The sequence below is a fragment of the Mastigoproctus giganteus genome, chromosome 11, assembly GCF_048544385.1.
Source record: "Mastigoproctus giganteus isolate SK-2022 chromosome 11, ASM4854438v1, whole genome shotgun sequence".
In the NCBI taxonomy this organism is placed as follows: Eukaryota; Metazoa; Arthropoda; class Arachnida; order Uropygi; family Thelyphonidae; genus Mastigoproctus; species Mastigoproctus giganteus.
The window spans coordinates 13,050,455-13,067,147 of record NC_143585.1 but is presented as its reverse complement, the minus strand read 5'-3'; the positions used below and the strand labels follow the sequence as shown (position 1 = coordinate 13,067,147).

Genomic DNA, 16,693 nt, shown 5'->3' with positions numbered 1-16,693 from the left:
GGGGATTTCAGAGACGTGGTGTCACACAGATATAAGGGATGCAGAACTGCAATTTGGGGAATACAACATCTACAGAAAGGATAGACAGGATAGGAAGGGGGGAGGGGTTATGCTATTAGTTAAAAAACACATAAAATCCAAGGAAGTGAAGCCAGTCGACATCGCTGGACAGTGCAGTGTCGAGTCAGTTTGGTGTGACATAAGCATTGGGAGATCAAAATTGAGAGTAGGAGTGTGCTATAGGCCTAATGACTCTGATGAGTATAATAAGAAACTGTTCGGAGAAATAGAGTGGGCCAGTAAATCAGAGAGTCTTATAATGGGGGATTTTAATTTCCCAGATATTGACTGGAATTTGGGGGCTGGTCACTCACACAGTAGCAAGGCTTTTGTGGATTTATTGGATGATTGTTTTCTACATCAGCATGTTCGGGAGGCAACTAGAGGGAGTAATACTCTTGATTTGATTATCAGTAGTGATTCTTCATGCATTAAGAATCTGCAGATAAATGAACCACTTGGTGGCAGTGATCACAGTGTGCTGAAGTGGGAGTTACTCAAAGAGGTAACTACCATTAGGGGTAAAGGGAAGGGGTATTGCTTTCGTAAAGGCGACTACAATGGACTGAGACAGTATTTAAATTCTATACAGTGGGATCAAGTGATGATATTGCCAACAGCAAATTCAAAATGGGAAGCATTCAAAGAACTTATCGTGGAAGCTACTAGGCTTTACATACCAACTAAGGGTTGAAATTGAAAGTGTCTGCAATTCTGCCCAGACACGATAGGAGGGAGTATATGATGAGAGCCCTGTCAATCAATTCGGCCCTGGAAAGATTGTGCAGGGCTCAAGGGGTAGAATTTTTTTCAGCCTGGTCTGTACTGTTAACAGGAGAGACTGCTTCTACAGGGATGGGATACACTTAAATAGAAAGGGTGCAAGAATGTTTGCTGATGCTATCGAGGCAATGTTAGGTGGGTCGGAAAACTGCTAGATTGGGGGGATACAAGGACTAATAGATTAACAGTAGCCACTGGCAGAGGTGAAAGTGATTCTTGCACTGCTTCTATTGGAATGAGCCGCAGCCTGGAAAATAAGACGCAGGATATTTCAGAGACTGCTGGGAATCATTGGGGTACAAGTAAACACATGGGTTGTGTTAGGGTAGCTAAGAAAAAGAACAGGTGCATGTATACTTGTGTGTACACCAATGCTAGGAGTTTAGTAAATAAATTTGATGAATTTGAGGTATTGCTCAAAACATCAAAGGCAGATATTGTGGGGATTTCAGAGACGTGGTGTCACACAGATATAAGAAATGCAGAACTGGAATTTGGGGAGTACAATGTCTACAGAAAGGATAGACAGGATAGGAAGGGAGGAGGGGTTATGCTATTAGTTAAAAAACACATAAAATCCAAGGAAGTGAAGCCAGTCGACATCGCTGGACAGTGCAGTGTCGAGTCAGTTTGGTGTGACATAAGCATTGGGAGATCAAAATTGAGAGTAGGAGTGTGCTATAGGCCTAATGACTCTGATGAGTATAATAAGAAACTGTTCGGAGAAATAGAGTGGGCCAGTAAATCAGAGAGTCTTATAATGGGGGATTTTAATTTCCCAGATATTGACTGGAATTTGGGGGCTGGTCACTCACACAGTAGCAAGGCTTTTGTGGATTTATTGGATGATTGTTTTCTACATCAGCATGTTCGGGAGGCAACTAGAGGGAGTAATACTCTTGATTTGATTATCAGTAGTGATTCTTCATGCATTAAGAATCTGCAGATAAATGAACCACTTGGTGGCAGTGATCACAGTGTGCTGAAGTGGGAGTTACTCAAAGAGGTAACTACCATTAGGGGTAAAGGGAAGGGGTATTGCTTTCGTAAAGGCGACTACAATGGACTGAGACAGTATTTAAATTCTATACAGTGGGATCAACTGATGATATTGCCAACAGCAAATTCAAAATGGGAAGCATTCAAAGAACTTATCGTGGAAGCTACTAGGCTTTACATACCAACTAAGAAATATTGTTCAAGGTTTAGGCCTAAATGGTTGACAGATGAACTAATGAGGCATATGGCAGAGAAGAAAAATGCATGGGATACATACAAATTAACACGTGACACGGACGCCTATGATAGATACAAGTTGATCTGTAACCAAGTTACAAAGGAGGTTAGGCAGGCGAAGGCAGATTACGAGAGATCCTTGGCAAGGGATGCGAAGAAAAACAGCAAAGAGTTCTTTACTTATGTAAACTCTAGAAGGAAGGGGATGAATCAGATTGGTCCACTTGAGATCGATGGGTCAACTGTTGATGACCCTGCTCGGGTAGCTAACAAACTAAATGAATATTTTGCATCGACATTCACACATGAGGAGTTATTCAGCGAGGGGAATGCCAGAGGTGTATTCAACTCTAGCAGTAAGCTAGAGAATCTTGTAATAACTGAGAGCAAAGTGGAGGAGAAATTGTTGAAGATAAACACAAGAAAGGCACCTGGGGTGGATGGGATCTATCCAGTTATATTAAAGGAGGCAGCAAAGGAGGTAAGCAAACCCTTAGCCATAATTATGAGAGCTTCCTTGGACTCGGGGGAGGTACCCATTGACTGGAGATGTGCAAATGTGACCCCAATTCACAAAGGGGGATCAAAGGCTGACACAAGTAATTATAGACCTGTGAGTTTAACTTCTGTTCCCGGAAAATTAATGGAGGCACTGGTGAAAGAAGCACTGCAGGATCATCTAGACAAGACTTCAGTTATAGCTAGGACACAGCATGGTTTTGTTAAGGTTTGATTGGATACTATGATGCAGTCACAAAAGAACTGGATGAGGGAATAACTTTGATATTATATACTTGGATCTTAGAAAGGCTTTTGATACTGTTGCACATGGAAGACTGCTGCACAAATTGGAGCAGTGTGGCATTGGAGGCAAGTTGCTGCTATGGATAAAGGGGTGGTTGAGGGGGAGAAGACAGAGAGTGGTAATCAATGGACACTGCTCATCGTGGACTAATGTTATTAGTGGAGTCCCTCAGGGTTCAGTATTGGGGCCTTTATTGTTTTCTGTATTTATAAATGATATTGATGATGGTATATCAGGCTTAATGTCCAAGTTTGCAGACGATACGAAGGTTGGCAGGGTTGTCAAGGACACTACTGACACTATGCTGCTGCAACAGGATTTGGAAAGGTTGAGCAGATGGGCTTCGAGGTGGCAAATGAAGTTTAACATTGACAAATGTAAAGTACTACATATGGGAAACAGCAACCCCAGAGCAACGTATCAACTCTGTGGTACTACACTGACAGTGGTAGAGAATGAAAGGGACCTGGGGGTGGTGGTGCAGGCAGATATGAAGTTCTCTGAGCAGTGCAGACGAGCTGCAAGAGTAGCTCATGGTGTATTGTCAATGATATATAGGAATTTTTCTAGCAGGGATAAGGAGGTGATTATTCCCTTGTATAAGGCAATGGTCAGGCCACACCTAGAGTACTGTATACAGGCCTGGAGGCCTCATTTCAGGAAGGATGTAGAGCTGCTGGAACGAGTACAGAGAAGGGCAACTAGATTGGTGAATGGGACAAAGGGGTTCTCTTACGAAGAAAGGCTTAAGTTTTGCAAATTACAGTGTCTGGAAACTAGGCACCAGCGGGGTGATCTGATAGAGGTGTACAAAGCCTTGAATGGTTTGAGCATGCTCAATGCTGATGGGATTCTTCCTCTAGCTCAGAAAAATCACCTGAGAGGGCATAAATTCAAATTGAGGAAAGACAGATGTAGGATAGATGTGCGGAAATTTGCCTTTAGCCAGCGGGTGGTTGGTGGGTGGAACAGACTTCCATCCCTTGTCGTGGAAGTTGATAGCCTAAATAAGTTTAAGGCTCAGCTGGACAGGTATTTCGAACGAACAGAGGGGTGAAGTGGAAGTGGTTATTTTTATTTATTTATGTTACTTTTTTTTTTTTTTTTTTTTGGCTGATGCTGCATAAGCTTGCTTTCTTGCATCAAATGCCTCTACTAATGCTAATGCTAATGCTAAAAGAGTTTCAGCTAAAGGGTAGTTGACTCCCAACCCTGGCACGCCTCCTCGTGGCCAAGGTTGGGAGTCAAGGAACCAGGTGTCCCCCCCGGCTGCAAAGTTTCCAGGTGCCAGCACTCAACATAACAATACACATACTTTCACCCTACATACATTACACTTGCTGGTCTTAGCTTTTGCCATTTCAGATGCTATAGTGGCTTATAGGGGAAACCTTGGAGGCCGCAATGAAAACAAACACACCTTGACTTTGATCTTGATCAATTTATGGCCTCAGCTTTAGAGTATCCTTGAAAAGTACAGCAGCATTGGAAATATATTTTTAATGATATATACAGGAACTCCCTGACTTATGTAATACTCGACTTACGGAAATTCGACTTTACGTAAGTTTTAGTTGCCGGTGCAAACTTAAAAAAAATTGTGGAAACGTATTTTGCATCCCATAGGAATAAATGGAGGTATCGTGAAAATATCGCAATGTGAATCCAACCAACAACACATTGTTTTTTTGTTTTTTTTTGTAATTCGATCCACGTCCTTGGAAGTTGAAAATTTCACTATATTACTAAACTATTTATCTCTCTTAAAGGTCATATTTATAATGGCAATTGCACTACACTTTCATCGTTATCATATGTTCCCATTATAAGAATCAATTTTGAACACCTTTATGATATTTTTCTAAAGCATGTTTCTGGAGGTCACGACCAAAAAACAATAAAAACAATTTGGACTTTCTGGTTTATTGGGCTTTTCTGTTAGTGCATCTAATTATAAACGGGTAGTAAACTCGATCTTATTGCATTTGCAATAATACCAATAACTGCAATTCTGTGGGTTTTTATGCTATTATGTTGAAATGTGTTCCCCTTCACTGAAATCTTCAATCATATAAAAACAAATTTTCAGAAACTTCTCTTCGTTCCTATTTATGTATTAGAATGATGAAGGGAAAGTGACCAACGAAAATTGCAGGTGCTGGCAGTGCCAGGAACTGAAATAAAATTGATTTAGAAATGGAAATGATCATGAAGTACGAAGCAGGACAAAGTTTGTCATCTATTGCAAGGGAATTAGGTCTCACTGCTTCAATAGTGAATACTATCTTAAAGGACAGTGCACGTATAAAAGAACACATCAAAGGATCAATGCACTTAAGATCAACAGTGATCACAAAACAGCATTCAGGTGATATATCGAAGATGGAACAGCTGTTAATGATATGGATAGAAAATCAGATTCAGAAGCGAGTGCCCCTGAGTCGAATGGCCATTCAAGCAAAAGCAACAAATATTTATAAAGATATTAAGGATAAGTGCGGCGATGCCCAATTCAAATTCATAGCAAGCAATGGGTGGTTTAATAGGTTCAAGCATCACACTGGTTTCCACAATGTTAAAGTATGCGGTGAAGTTGCCAGTGCTGATTCTGCAACTGCAGAGAAATTTTGTGATGTGTTGGAAAAAATTTATTGTTGAAGGCGACTATTCAATGCAGCAAATTTTTAACGTTGACAAGACCGCTCTGTATTGGAAAAAAATGCCGGATTGAACATACATCGTCAAAGAAGAAATGCAATGCCAGGTTTCAAGGTGTCAAAAGATAGGGACACGCTCTTGCTTGGGGCTAATGTAGCAGGAGATTACAGATTAAAACAACTGCTTGTGTACCTTTCTGGAAATCCTCGTGCATTTAAAGGCATCAATAAAGCCACCCTACCCATGCATTTCCAATCGAACCAGGGGGTGGCTCTGTAGCCAGGTGGGCAGGAGCAGCAGTGTGTAGCACACGCTTCTTGATCAGAACGGGGGTTCGAGCCTGTGACCACCAAATATGGAGGATGCAGAAAGGTCAGGGAATGACCACCGCATATCCCTTGAGCAATATGGCCTTAGTTGCTAATGCTCCTAAAAACCAAATAACAACAATGACAATCGAACCAGAGAGCATGGATAACAATATCTCTCTTTGAGGATTGGTTTAAATGTTGCTTCATTCCCGAGGTTGAAAAATATCGTAAAGACTTTGACGTTCCTTTCAAGATTTTGCTTCTATTAGATAATGCTCCTGAATATCCTACGCATCTAGATGGATGATTTCAATTTGAACGTGAGAGTCATATTTCTACCTCAAACATGGCTTCATTCATTCCCCCTATGGATCAGGGTGTTATTTTGAATTTAAAAGCATACTATTTATCATACATTTGCTCAGGCATTCTCTGCAGTAGACGATGAGAAAAATTTAAATTAAGAGACTTTTGGAAATCCTACAATATTTACCACGCCATAAAAAAATAAGGCCTCGGCTGAAATTACTAAAATTTTTTAAATGCCGCATGGAAGAAAATATGCCCATGGCAGGTAAAAGGCTTTGAAAAGACGAATCATATGAAGAGGTTACAGATAAGATTGTAAAGGTTGCAGAGCTACTTCAGTTGGAGGTTGATGCCAAAGATGTGGAGTAGTTAATTGAGGAAGAAGAGAAGGAATTATCTAACAAAGAACTTAATGACTTGCAGGCAGCAATAGTGAAAGAAGAAAATGCTGACGAAGCTCAAGATGAGCCAAATGAGGAGCTGAGATGCTTCATCACCAGAGAGATGGCAATGGCATTTTCTGAAAATTGCATCGGCAATGGCGAGGTTTGGGAAGATGGATCCTGACAGCAAACTATTCTTAAAAGTTAACAGAGGGGTGGATGATATGATTGCTTGCTACAAAGAAATCTACAATGAAAAGGAAAAAGCCACCATCCAGTCATCCATTAATATGTTCTTTCGGTTGAGCGGCCGACCCCTTCTAAATCTCCACAACCCTCAACCTCCGCAGCAACGTACAGCTGAAAACGTCGATTCTGGCAACAATGCTTGAGAGGTAAAACTTACTGAAGTTATGCCTGTCTTCTCTCTTTTTTTGTAATTTTATAATTTTGAAATTTTTTTAAATTGCATGCTTTTGTCATTTTTCCTGCGCATGAGATAAAAAATTGAATAAATACAATAAATAATTCTATTTGCATGTTCGTCGAACATTTCTTTTTTTATTCAATCAATTCAGCGAGCAGAGTTGCAAGGACTGCACAAGCATGGGGGAAATTGCGACTTACGTAGCATTCCAAAAAATGCAACCCTTACATAAGTCCAGGAATTCCTGTGGTAGTTATTACTTACCTGTCATTGCTGGCTGGTTAATAACAACACATTTTCCTTTTATCAAAATTAAACTATTTCTGTATTGAATAATGAGATTTCATATGTGAACTGTTGAGTTCGATAATTTAAATTGACAAGCAACAACACATTTCTCCTGCTTATTTCCTATATTTCCCTAATAATAATTTTCATTTTTTTAAATGATTAGAACTATTTGTTTACTGTCCATTGTAAAATTTTTTATATTATAATATTTGTATATTAATGAGAAATATTATTATGCAGTCATATTATAAGCTTCTAAAAATTTTATGAACATGATATTTGATTTTTACAGTGCTTAAAATATCTTTTGAACAAAAAAATAAATTTAAATAAGAAATATATATACACAGCTACATTATAAGCTTTGAAACTCTATTTGGTTCTGCTTTGTTTAGTATTTCGTGTTATAATGATATTTGTATATTTTATTTAGCATAGCATTTTTAAGTCATGTATGACTATGATTATTTTATAAGGCGTCTCAAGAGATTTGCTATTTTCTTGTTTTCAGTGAAGTAGCTGGTCCAACTTTAGGAGGTTTTTTAAGTGATCTGTTAACATTTCCTTGGGCTTCAACCATAATGGCTGCATGTTCTGCATTAGCAGTAAGTCTGATGTACATACATATATATATATATACTATTAATAATTATCGAATAAAAGGTGATGTTTATATTTATTCATTCATATACTTTCTGTTAGCTATTAATTTCAACACTCAGGGCCATTATAGTTATCTGAGGGTAGGCAATGTCTGCTTCTATCTAAATATCTTAGCATTAGCATTAGTAGAAGCATATGATGCTTCTACTAATTACAAAAGCATTTAGCTCCCCACCAGAGTTTGATAAGCTTCTGGTGTCTACTTCACTACAGACCTCCTCATATGTGAATGTAGATGCAAAATAATCATTCAGTTTGTCAGCTACCTGAGCAAGCTTATATAGCATCAGCCAAAGAGGGGGGGGGGGGACTTTTCCCATTTCACTCATTCATTCACTCCAAATGTTTGTCTAGTTCTGCCTTGAACTTATTTAAGTTGTTGAACTCCACTGCAACTGATGAACGTTTGTTCCAACTATCAACCACCTGCTGGCTAAAGGCAAATTTCTGCATGTCTTTCCTCAATTTGAATTTATGCCCCCACCTCAGGTGTGGAATCTCAGCAAGAGCAAGAATTCCATCAGCATTGAGCTTGCTGAAATCATTCAAGGCCTTATACACCTCAATCAGAGGTGTATAAGGCCTCGATCTGGAGACTAGGCACCACACATAACCTATTTTACAGATGCTGCAATTTGCAGAACTTAAGCCTTTCTTGGTAACAGCAACCATTTGTTCCACTCACCAATCCGCTACCCTTCTCTGTACCTGTTCCAGTAGCTCTACATCCTTCCTAAAATGAGGTCTCCAGACCTGTATGCAGTACTCAAGGTGTGGCCTGACCATTGCCTTATACAAGGGGACAATCACCTCCTTATCCCTGCTAGCACAATTCCTGTATATCATTACAAGACACCATGAGCTACTCATGCAGCCTAAATCTCGAACAGTATTTCTTAGTTGGAATGAAAAGCCTAGTAGCTTCCAATGCTTCCCATTTAGAATTTGCTGTTGGTAACATCACCAGTTGGTCCCACCATATAGAATTTAAAAACTGCCTGAGACTGCTGTAGTCACTTTAACGAAAGCAAAAACCCATCCCTTTACCCCTTGTTACATCTTCAAATAAATCCTTATCAGTACACTGTGATCACTGCCACCTAATGGTTTTTTTATATTCAGTTTCTTCATGCATGAATAAACACTGCTAATAATTCGATCAAGAGTACTACTCCCTCAGGTTGCCTCTCAAACATGCTGCTGTAGAATACAATCATCCAATAAATCCACAAAAGTCTTGCTAGTTTACGAGTGACCAATCCACAAGTTCCAGTCTGTTAATCCCAGAGGCTCACATCTGGTGAATATGGGCTTGGCACATCCAGGGTCCTGAGCTGGATATTATCATTCTTCTCTGTCTTGATTTCCTTCTACTTTGCTCTCTCTCTGTCAGGGTAACTCAGAAATTTTTTTTTTTTTGGCTGGTGCAGCATAAACCTCGGGGTTCCTTGAACCATATGGCTAATAATAATAATATCTGGGAAGTTAAAATCCCCCATTATAAGACCATGTGATTTGCTGGCCCACTCCTTGTACTCCTCAGAGTCATTAGGCCTATAGCACTCCTACTCTCAATTTTGCTTTCCTTGTTAAGTAAGTCCGCAGATTTCCTACTCTTAATGTAATTAGTGCCAATGTCTACAACATCGCCCTTTGTGCCCTTAACAAGTACAGAGAAGGACAACGAGATTGGTGAGTGGAACAAATGGTTGCTGTTACCAAGAAAGGCTTAAGTTCTGCAAATTGCAGCTTGTGGAGACTAGGCACCTGCGAGTTGATCTAATTGAGGTGTATAAGGCTTTGAATGGATTGAGCAAGCTCAATACTAATGGGATTCTTCCTCTTGCTTAGATTACTCACCTGAGAAAACATAAATTCAAATTGAGAAAAGACAATTGTAGAACAGATGTGCAGAAATTCGCCTTTAGCCAGCAGTGGGTTGATGGTTGGAAGAAACTTCCATCTGTTGTTGTGTGCAGGTCAGCAACTTAAATAAGTTCAATGCAGAACTAGACAAACATTTGGATTAAATGGATGGGTGAAATGGGAAGGTTTTTTTTTTCTTTTCCTTTGGCTGATGCTATATAAGCTTGCTTTCTTGCATCATATTCTTCTACTAATGCTAATGCTAAAATCCAAAAAAACTTTGTCAAAATTGTTTGCTACATCCATCTCGTGAGTAACTGTGTCAAAATAATTTACTAGCTTAGTTAAAACTGATTTTTCCTTAACAAAACCATGCTGTTTATCCTTCAGAATGCTTTCTTTCTAAATGTCTAAATGTATTGCACAGTTAATCCTTGTCTCTAAGAGTTTTGTCTAAGAGTGTTGTTTTTTATATTTATGAATGATATTGATGAAGGTATATCAGGCTTAATGTCCAAGTTTGCAGATGACACAAAAGTTGGCATAGTTATTAATGACGGCAATGTGCTACTGCAACAGGATCTAGAAAAGAAGTAATCCCAAAGAAACATACGAACTGTGTGGTTGGTAGAAAATGAAAAAGACCTGGGAGTAATTGTGTAGCCAGATATGAAGTTTTCTGAGCAATGCAGACAGACTGCCAGAGCAGGTTATGGGGTATTGTCAATGATATACAGGAATTTTGCTAGTAGGGAAAAGGAAGTGATTATCCCTTTGTATAAGGCAATGGCCAGGCCAAACCTTGAGTACTGTGTACAGGTCTGGAGGCCTCATTTTAGGAAGGATGTAGATTTGCTTGAAAAAGATTGGTGAAGGAAACAAAGGGGGTCCTCTTACCAAGAAAGGCTTAAGTGGAGACTAGGCACCTGCAAGGTGATCTGATTGAGGTGTGTAAGGCCTTGAATGGGTTGAGCAGGCTCAATTCTGATGAGATTCTCTTGCTTAGATTACAAACCTGAGGGGACATAAATTGAAATTGAGTAAAGACGGTTGTGGAATAGATGTGCGGAAATTTGCCTTTAGCCATCTGATAGTTGATTCCTGGAACAAACCTTTAAGGGAATGGATGTGAAATGTTTTTTTTTCTTGGCTGATGCTAAATAAACTTGCTTTCTTGCATCACATGCCTCTGCTACTACTATTACTTTCCTTACCACTGAAGTCAGACTGGTCTGTAGTTACAAACTTTACTCTTAGAACTACCTTTCTGTATTGGCGATATGTTGGCACTTCTCCAATCCAAAGGAATCTTTCCTTAGTCGAATTATGCCCTCATAATTAACCTCACTGGTTCAATACACTCTCTGGTCATCTCCCTCAAAATTACTGGGTATATGCCATCAACTTCGGGAGACTTACTTGCCTTTATGCATGAAAGTTTTTTTAATATACTGTCATCAGTAATTTTGAAATCATTAATTTCATATGGCTCAGCCTCCCTCACACAGCCTCTCTTTAGCATGAAGGGTCTTTCATTACTACAGACCAACGCTGAGTAATCATAAGTTATTCATCATCAATATTTTTAATCATTAGTCTGAATTATTTAAAAAAAGTCTTTAATAATTTTATTAAAATAATAGTGTTTATTTCATCTGTGATTTTTTTTACCAATGTTGCTCAGAATCTGTTGGCTTCTAAATCCCATGAACTGGCTCAGTGCACAGGATTGGATTTAGAGTCCAGCGTTCCAAGAAAGGCAAGTTATTATTGGTCTCAATCTCAGCTTATGGGGGGGGGGAGATCTGTTTTGGTCCTGTGGTGATCTTTAAGCTAATTAATAAAATGGAAAATTTGCACAAAGATCTGACACCAGATTATAATAGAACATATGTAATATAAGTGTAAATATGTAAAAGATATACATTCACAAGACAGGGAGAAGATCTGAAACTCACTTAGATAAGCACAAAACACACATAGTTAAAAGAAATGCACTCCAGAGAATGTGCTGAGTATATCTAGGCATATAGTGTTGGTAAATGTGAAGTAATAGGAGGGAAAAGAGAGGTTGTAAAAGAAACCTTTTACAGTAAGAAATTTAGCCAGGTTGCTTTAATCTGAGATAGGAGAAGAACATGGAGTCACCATGGAATCGACTTTTCAACAAGACTAAGCTAATGGAGTGGGCATGGTGGGGAACAAGGCTGTGAGATAGCTAGACATTGGATTAGAGATATCTTTTATAACCTGATGTCAACAGCTTAAGAAAGGCAAATTTGTACTCCTTGTTCTTTGTCATTCTGTATGTGAATAGAAACTGGCATGGATTTAGCATTAGCATTAGTAGAGGCATATGATGCAAGAAAGCAAGCTTATGCAGCATCAGCCAAAAAAAAAAAAAAAAAACTTTCACTTCATCCCTCCGTTCGTTCGAAATACCTGTCCAGCTGAACCTTAAATTTATTTAGGCTATCAACTTCCACAACAAGGGATGGAGGTCTGCTCCACCAACCAACTACCCGCTGGCTAAAGACAAATTTCGCACATCTATCCTACATCTGTCTTTCCTCAATTTCAATTTATGCCCTCTCAGGTGATTATTCTGTGCAAGAGGAAGAATCCCATCAGCATTGAGCATGCTCAAACCATTCAAGGCTTTATACACCTCTATCAGATCACCTCACCGGTGCCTAGTCTCCAGAGAGTCTTAAGCCTTTCCTAAGTCTCCTAGTCTTAAGCCTTTCTTCGTAAGAGCAACCCTTTGTTCCATTAACTAATCTTGTTGCCCTTCTCTGTACATGTTCCAGCAGTTCTACATCCTTCGTGAAATGAGGCCTCCAGGCCTGCATACAGTACTCAAGGTGTGGCCTGACCATTGCCTTATACAAGGGAATAATCACCTCCTTATCCTTGCTAGAAAAATTCCTGTATATCGTTGACAAGACACCACGAGCTACACTTGCAGCCTGTCTGCACTACTCAGAGAACTTCATATCTGCCTGCACAATTACCCCTGGGTCCTTTTCATTCTCTACCACTGTCAGTGTAGTACCACAGAGTTGATATGTTGCTCTGGGGTTGCTGTTTCCCATATGTAGTACTTTACATTTGTCAATGTTAAACTTCATTTGCCACCTCTCAGCCCATCTGCTCAATCTTTCCACATCCTGTTGCAGCAGCATAGTGTCAGTAGTGTCCTTGACAACCCTGCCAACCTTTGTATTGTCTGCAAACTTGGACATTAAGCTTGATATACCATCATCAATATTATTTATAAATACAGAAAAAAATAATGGACCCAACACTGAACCCTGAGGAACTCCACTAATAACATTAGTCCACGATGAGCAGTGTCCATTCATTACCACTCTCTGTCTTCTCCCCCTCAACCACCCCTTTATCCATAGCAGCAATTTACCTCCAATGCCACATTGCTCCAATTTGTGCAGCAGTCTTCCTTGTGCAACAGTATCAAAAGCTTTTTAAGATCCAAGTATATAATATCAAAGTTATTCCCTGCATCCAGTTCTTTTGTGACGGCATCATAGTATCTAATCAAATTGGTCAGGCAAGACTTCCCCTTAACAAAACCATGCTGTGCCCGAGCTATAACTGAAGTCTTGTCTAGATGATCCTGTAGTGCTTCTTTAACCAGTGCCTCCATTAGTTTTCCTGGAACAGAAGTTAGACTCACAGGTCTATAATTACTTGTGATCAAAGGCTGATCCTCCTTTGTGAATTGGGGTCACATTTGCACATCTCCAGTCTATGGATACTTCCCCTGAGTCTAAGGAAGCTCTCATAATTATGGCTAAGGGTTTGCTTACTTCCTTTGCTGCCTCCTTTAATATAACTGGATAGATCCCATCCACCCCGGGTGCCTTTCTTGTGTTTATCTTCAACAGTTTCTCCTCCACTTTACTCTCAGTTATTACATGATTATCTAGCTTACTGCCAGAGTTGAATACACCTCTGGCATTCCCCTCGTTGAATAACTCCTCATGTGTGAATGTCAATGCAAAATATTCATTTAGTCTGTTAGCTACCTGAGCAGGATCATCAACAATTGAACAATCGAAATTAAGTAGACCAATCTGATTCATCCCCTTCCTTCTAGAATTTACATAAGTAAAGAACTCTTTGTTGTTTTTCTTTGCATCCCTTGCCAAAGATTTCTCATAATCCGCCTTTGCCTGCTTAATCTCCTTTGTGACTTGGTTACAGACCATCTTATATATATCATAGGCTTCCACGTCACCCATTAATTTGTATGTATCCCATGCATTTTTCTTCTCTACCATATGTCTCATTAGTTCATCTGACATCCATTTAGGCCTAAACCTTGAACAGTATTTCTTAGTTGGTATGTAAAGCCTAGTAGCTTCCAAGATAAATTCTTTGAATGCTTCCCATTGTGAATTTGCTGTTGGTAACATCATCAGTTGGTCCCACTGTATAGAATTTAAATACTGTCTCAGACCATCGTAGTCGCCTTTACGAAAGCAAAAACTCTTCCCTTTACCGCTGATGGTAGTTACCTCTTTGAATAAATCCCACTTCAGCACACTGTGATCACTGCCACCTAGTGGTTCCTTTATCTGCAGATTCTTAATGCATGAAGAATCACTACTGATAATCAGGTCAAGAGTATTACTCTCTCTAGTTGCCTCCCGAACATGCTAATGAGGAAACAATCATCCAATAAATCCAAAAAAGCCTTACTAGTGTGTGAGCGACCAACCCACAAATTCCAGTCAATATCTGGGAAATTAAAATCCCCCATTATAAGACTCTCTGATTACTGGCCCACTCTATTTCCCTGTACAGTTTTTTATTATACTCATCAGAGTCAATTTTAATCTCCCAATGCTTACGTCACACCAAACTGACTCGACACTGCACTGTCCTGCGATGTCGACTGGCTTCACTTTCTTGGAGTTTGTGTTTCTTAACTAATAGCATAACCCCTCCTCCCTTCCTATCCCGTCTATCCTTCCTGTACACATTGTACTCCCTAAATTCGAGTTCTGCATTCCTTAAATCTGTGTGACACCACTCTGATATCCCAACAGTATCTGCCTTTGATGTTTTTGAGCAATACTTCAAATTCATCAAATTTATTTACCAAACTCCTAGCATTGGTGTACACGCAAGTATACATGCACCTGTTCTTATTCTTAGCTACCCTAACACAACCCATGTGTTTACTTGTGCCGCAACAACTCGCAGCAGTCTCTGAAATATCCAGTCTTCTGCTCATTCCAACAGAAGCAGTGCAAGAATCACTTTCACCTCTGCCAGTGGCTACTGTTAATCTATTCATCCTTGTATCCCCCCCAAACTAGCAGTTTTCCGATCCACCTAACGCTGCCTGAATAGTATCAGGAAATATTCTTGCACCCTTTATATTTAAGTGTATCCCATCCCTCTAGAAGCAGTCTCTCCTGTTAACAAGTACAGACCAGGCTGAAAAAAAATTCTATCCCTTGAGCCTTGCACAATCTTTCCAGGGCCGAATTGAGCGACAGGGCTCTCATCATATACTCCCTCCTATCGTGTCTGGGCAGAATTGCAGACACTTTCAAATTCAACCCTGATTCGCGGCTTTTTTTCAATAGTGACCTGTACTTGTTAAGTAATTCTGCCGGTCTCCTACTCGTAATATCATTAGTGCCAACGTGTACAACTATATCACCTTTTGTGCCCTTAAGAGATGATATCCGCTCTACAACGTCATCAACCTTTACCCCTGGCAGACATACCTTTTGTCCTGTTCCACCTATCCTTTTTACAAAGCATGTTCCCCATTTCCGTCAATAGAGTCACCAACAACTACTAGTTCCTGTGGGACCAGTGCATTCTGCCTTGGGGGTTGCCACTGTGTTGCGTGATGACCAAGTGCAAGCTCTGGCGTTGATGTGGGCAGCTGAGAGCTTGATGGGCCCCTCAATTTAGATCCTTCGAGGGTATCCACCCTGTCCTTCAAGCTCTCATATAGGCCCATAACAACGCTGAGTTGTCGCCTGATTTCATTACACCAATCCTTGCATTGCGCACATCCAAAGACATCCCCCATGGTAATATCATGTCCTGTACCATGGTAATATCATGTCCTGTACCCGATTGCTCCACAAACGTCATGCAAGCAGTGCATTTTAACAGGCTGTGATTCAGAGGGCAACTGCCCTCCCTCAGTTCTCCTCTGAGCCACAGTATTCCCATTAGCTTGAGCCTGGTTTTTAATATGGTCTCATTTTTTAAAATATTTGTCGTGTGTAGTGTTTGAATAGTTTATTTCTTGATGGATAGATCAAAAGACACGATTAAAGTTATGTATGTTTATTTATATTACATATTACAATAAATTTCTTACTTCTAATAAAGTGCCATTGATGATAACATATATTATTCTTTTCTTTTCTTTTTAGAGTGTAATAGCTACAATAGCATGGATCAATCCTTTCAAATGTTTTGGAGAACTATCAATTGATGAGGAGTCTGGATTCACTGAAGTTAAAGTACCTGTACCACATACTTTATCTGAGCAAGAACCTTTGCTTTTAGATCAGAAGCCAGCCTATACAACAGAATGTTCTTATCCAGTTGTGTAGTATATATTGTGAATATCTTTTCAGTAAGTATTAATATATTAGACAGTTATTATTTAATATCATCAGTGATTTTGGGCATATGCTATTATTGAAGCATTTGGTTACTTCCATAGTGTTAGTGATGTAAAATGTTTTAGCAGTTATTTTAAAAAACTTAAAAAAATGTTTTTTCAGAGATATTTAGATATTTTTCCAAAGAAAAAAAAAAAAAAAAGAAAGAATAACCTTTAGGATCATTCTTTTAACTCACATAGTTGGGATGCAGGAGTCTGATAGGCCCAGTGATA

At 39.4% G+C, this 16,693-nt stretch overlaps 1 protein-coding gene across 1 annotated transcript in view; it reads left to right on the top strand.

Moving 5' to 3' along the window:
- LOC150077726 (MFS-type transporter SLC18B1-like) overlaps positions 1-16,406 on the top strand; it is a 296,012-nt gene extending 279,606 nt beyond the window's left edge. Inside the window, exons 12-13 of the mRNA XM_090385228.1 lie at positions 7,775-7,868; positions 16,224-16,406. Of these exons, the coding sequence (XP_090241354.1) occupies positions 7,775-7,868; positions 16,224-16,406 (277 nt within the window). The remainder of the gene's footprint in view (positions 1-7,774; positions 7,869-16,223) is intronic.
- The last annotated feature ends 287 nt before the right edge of the window (positions 16,407-16,693 follow it).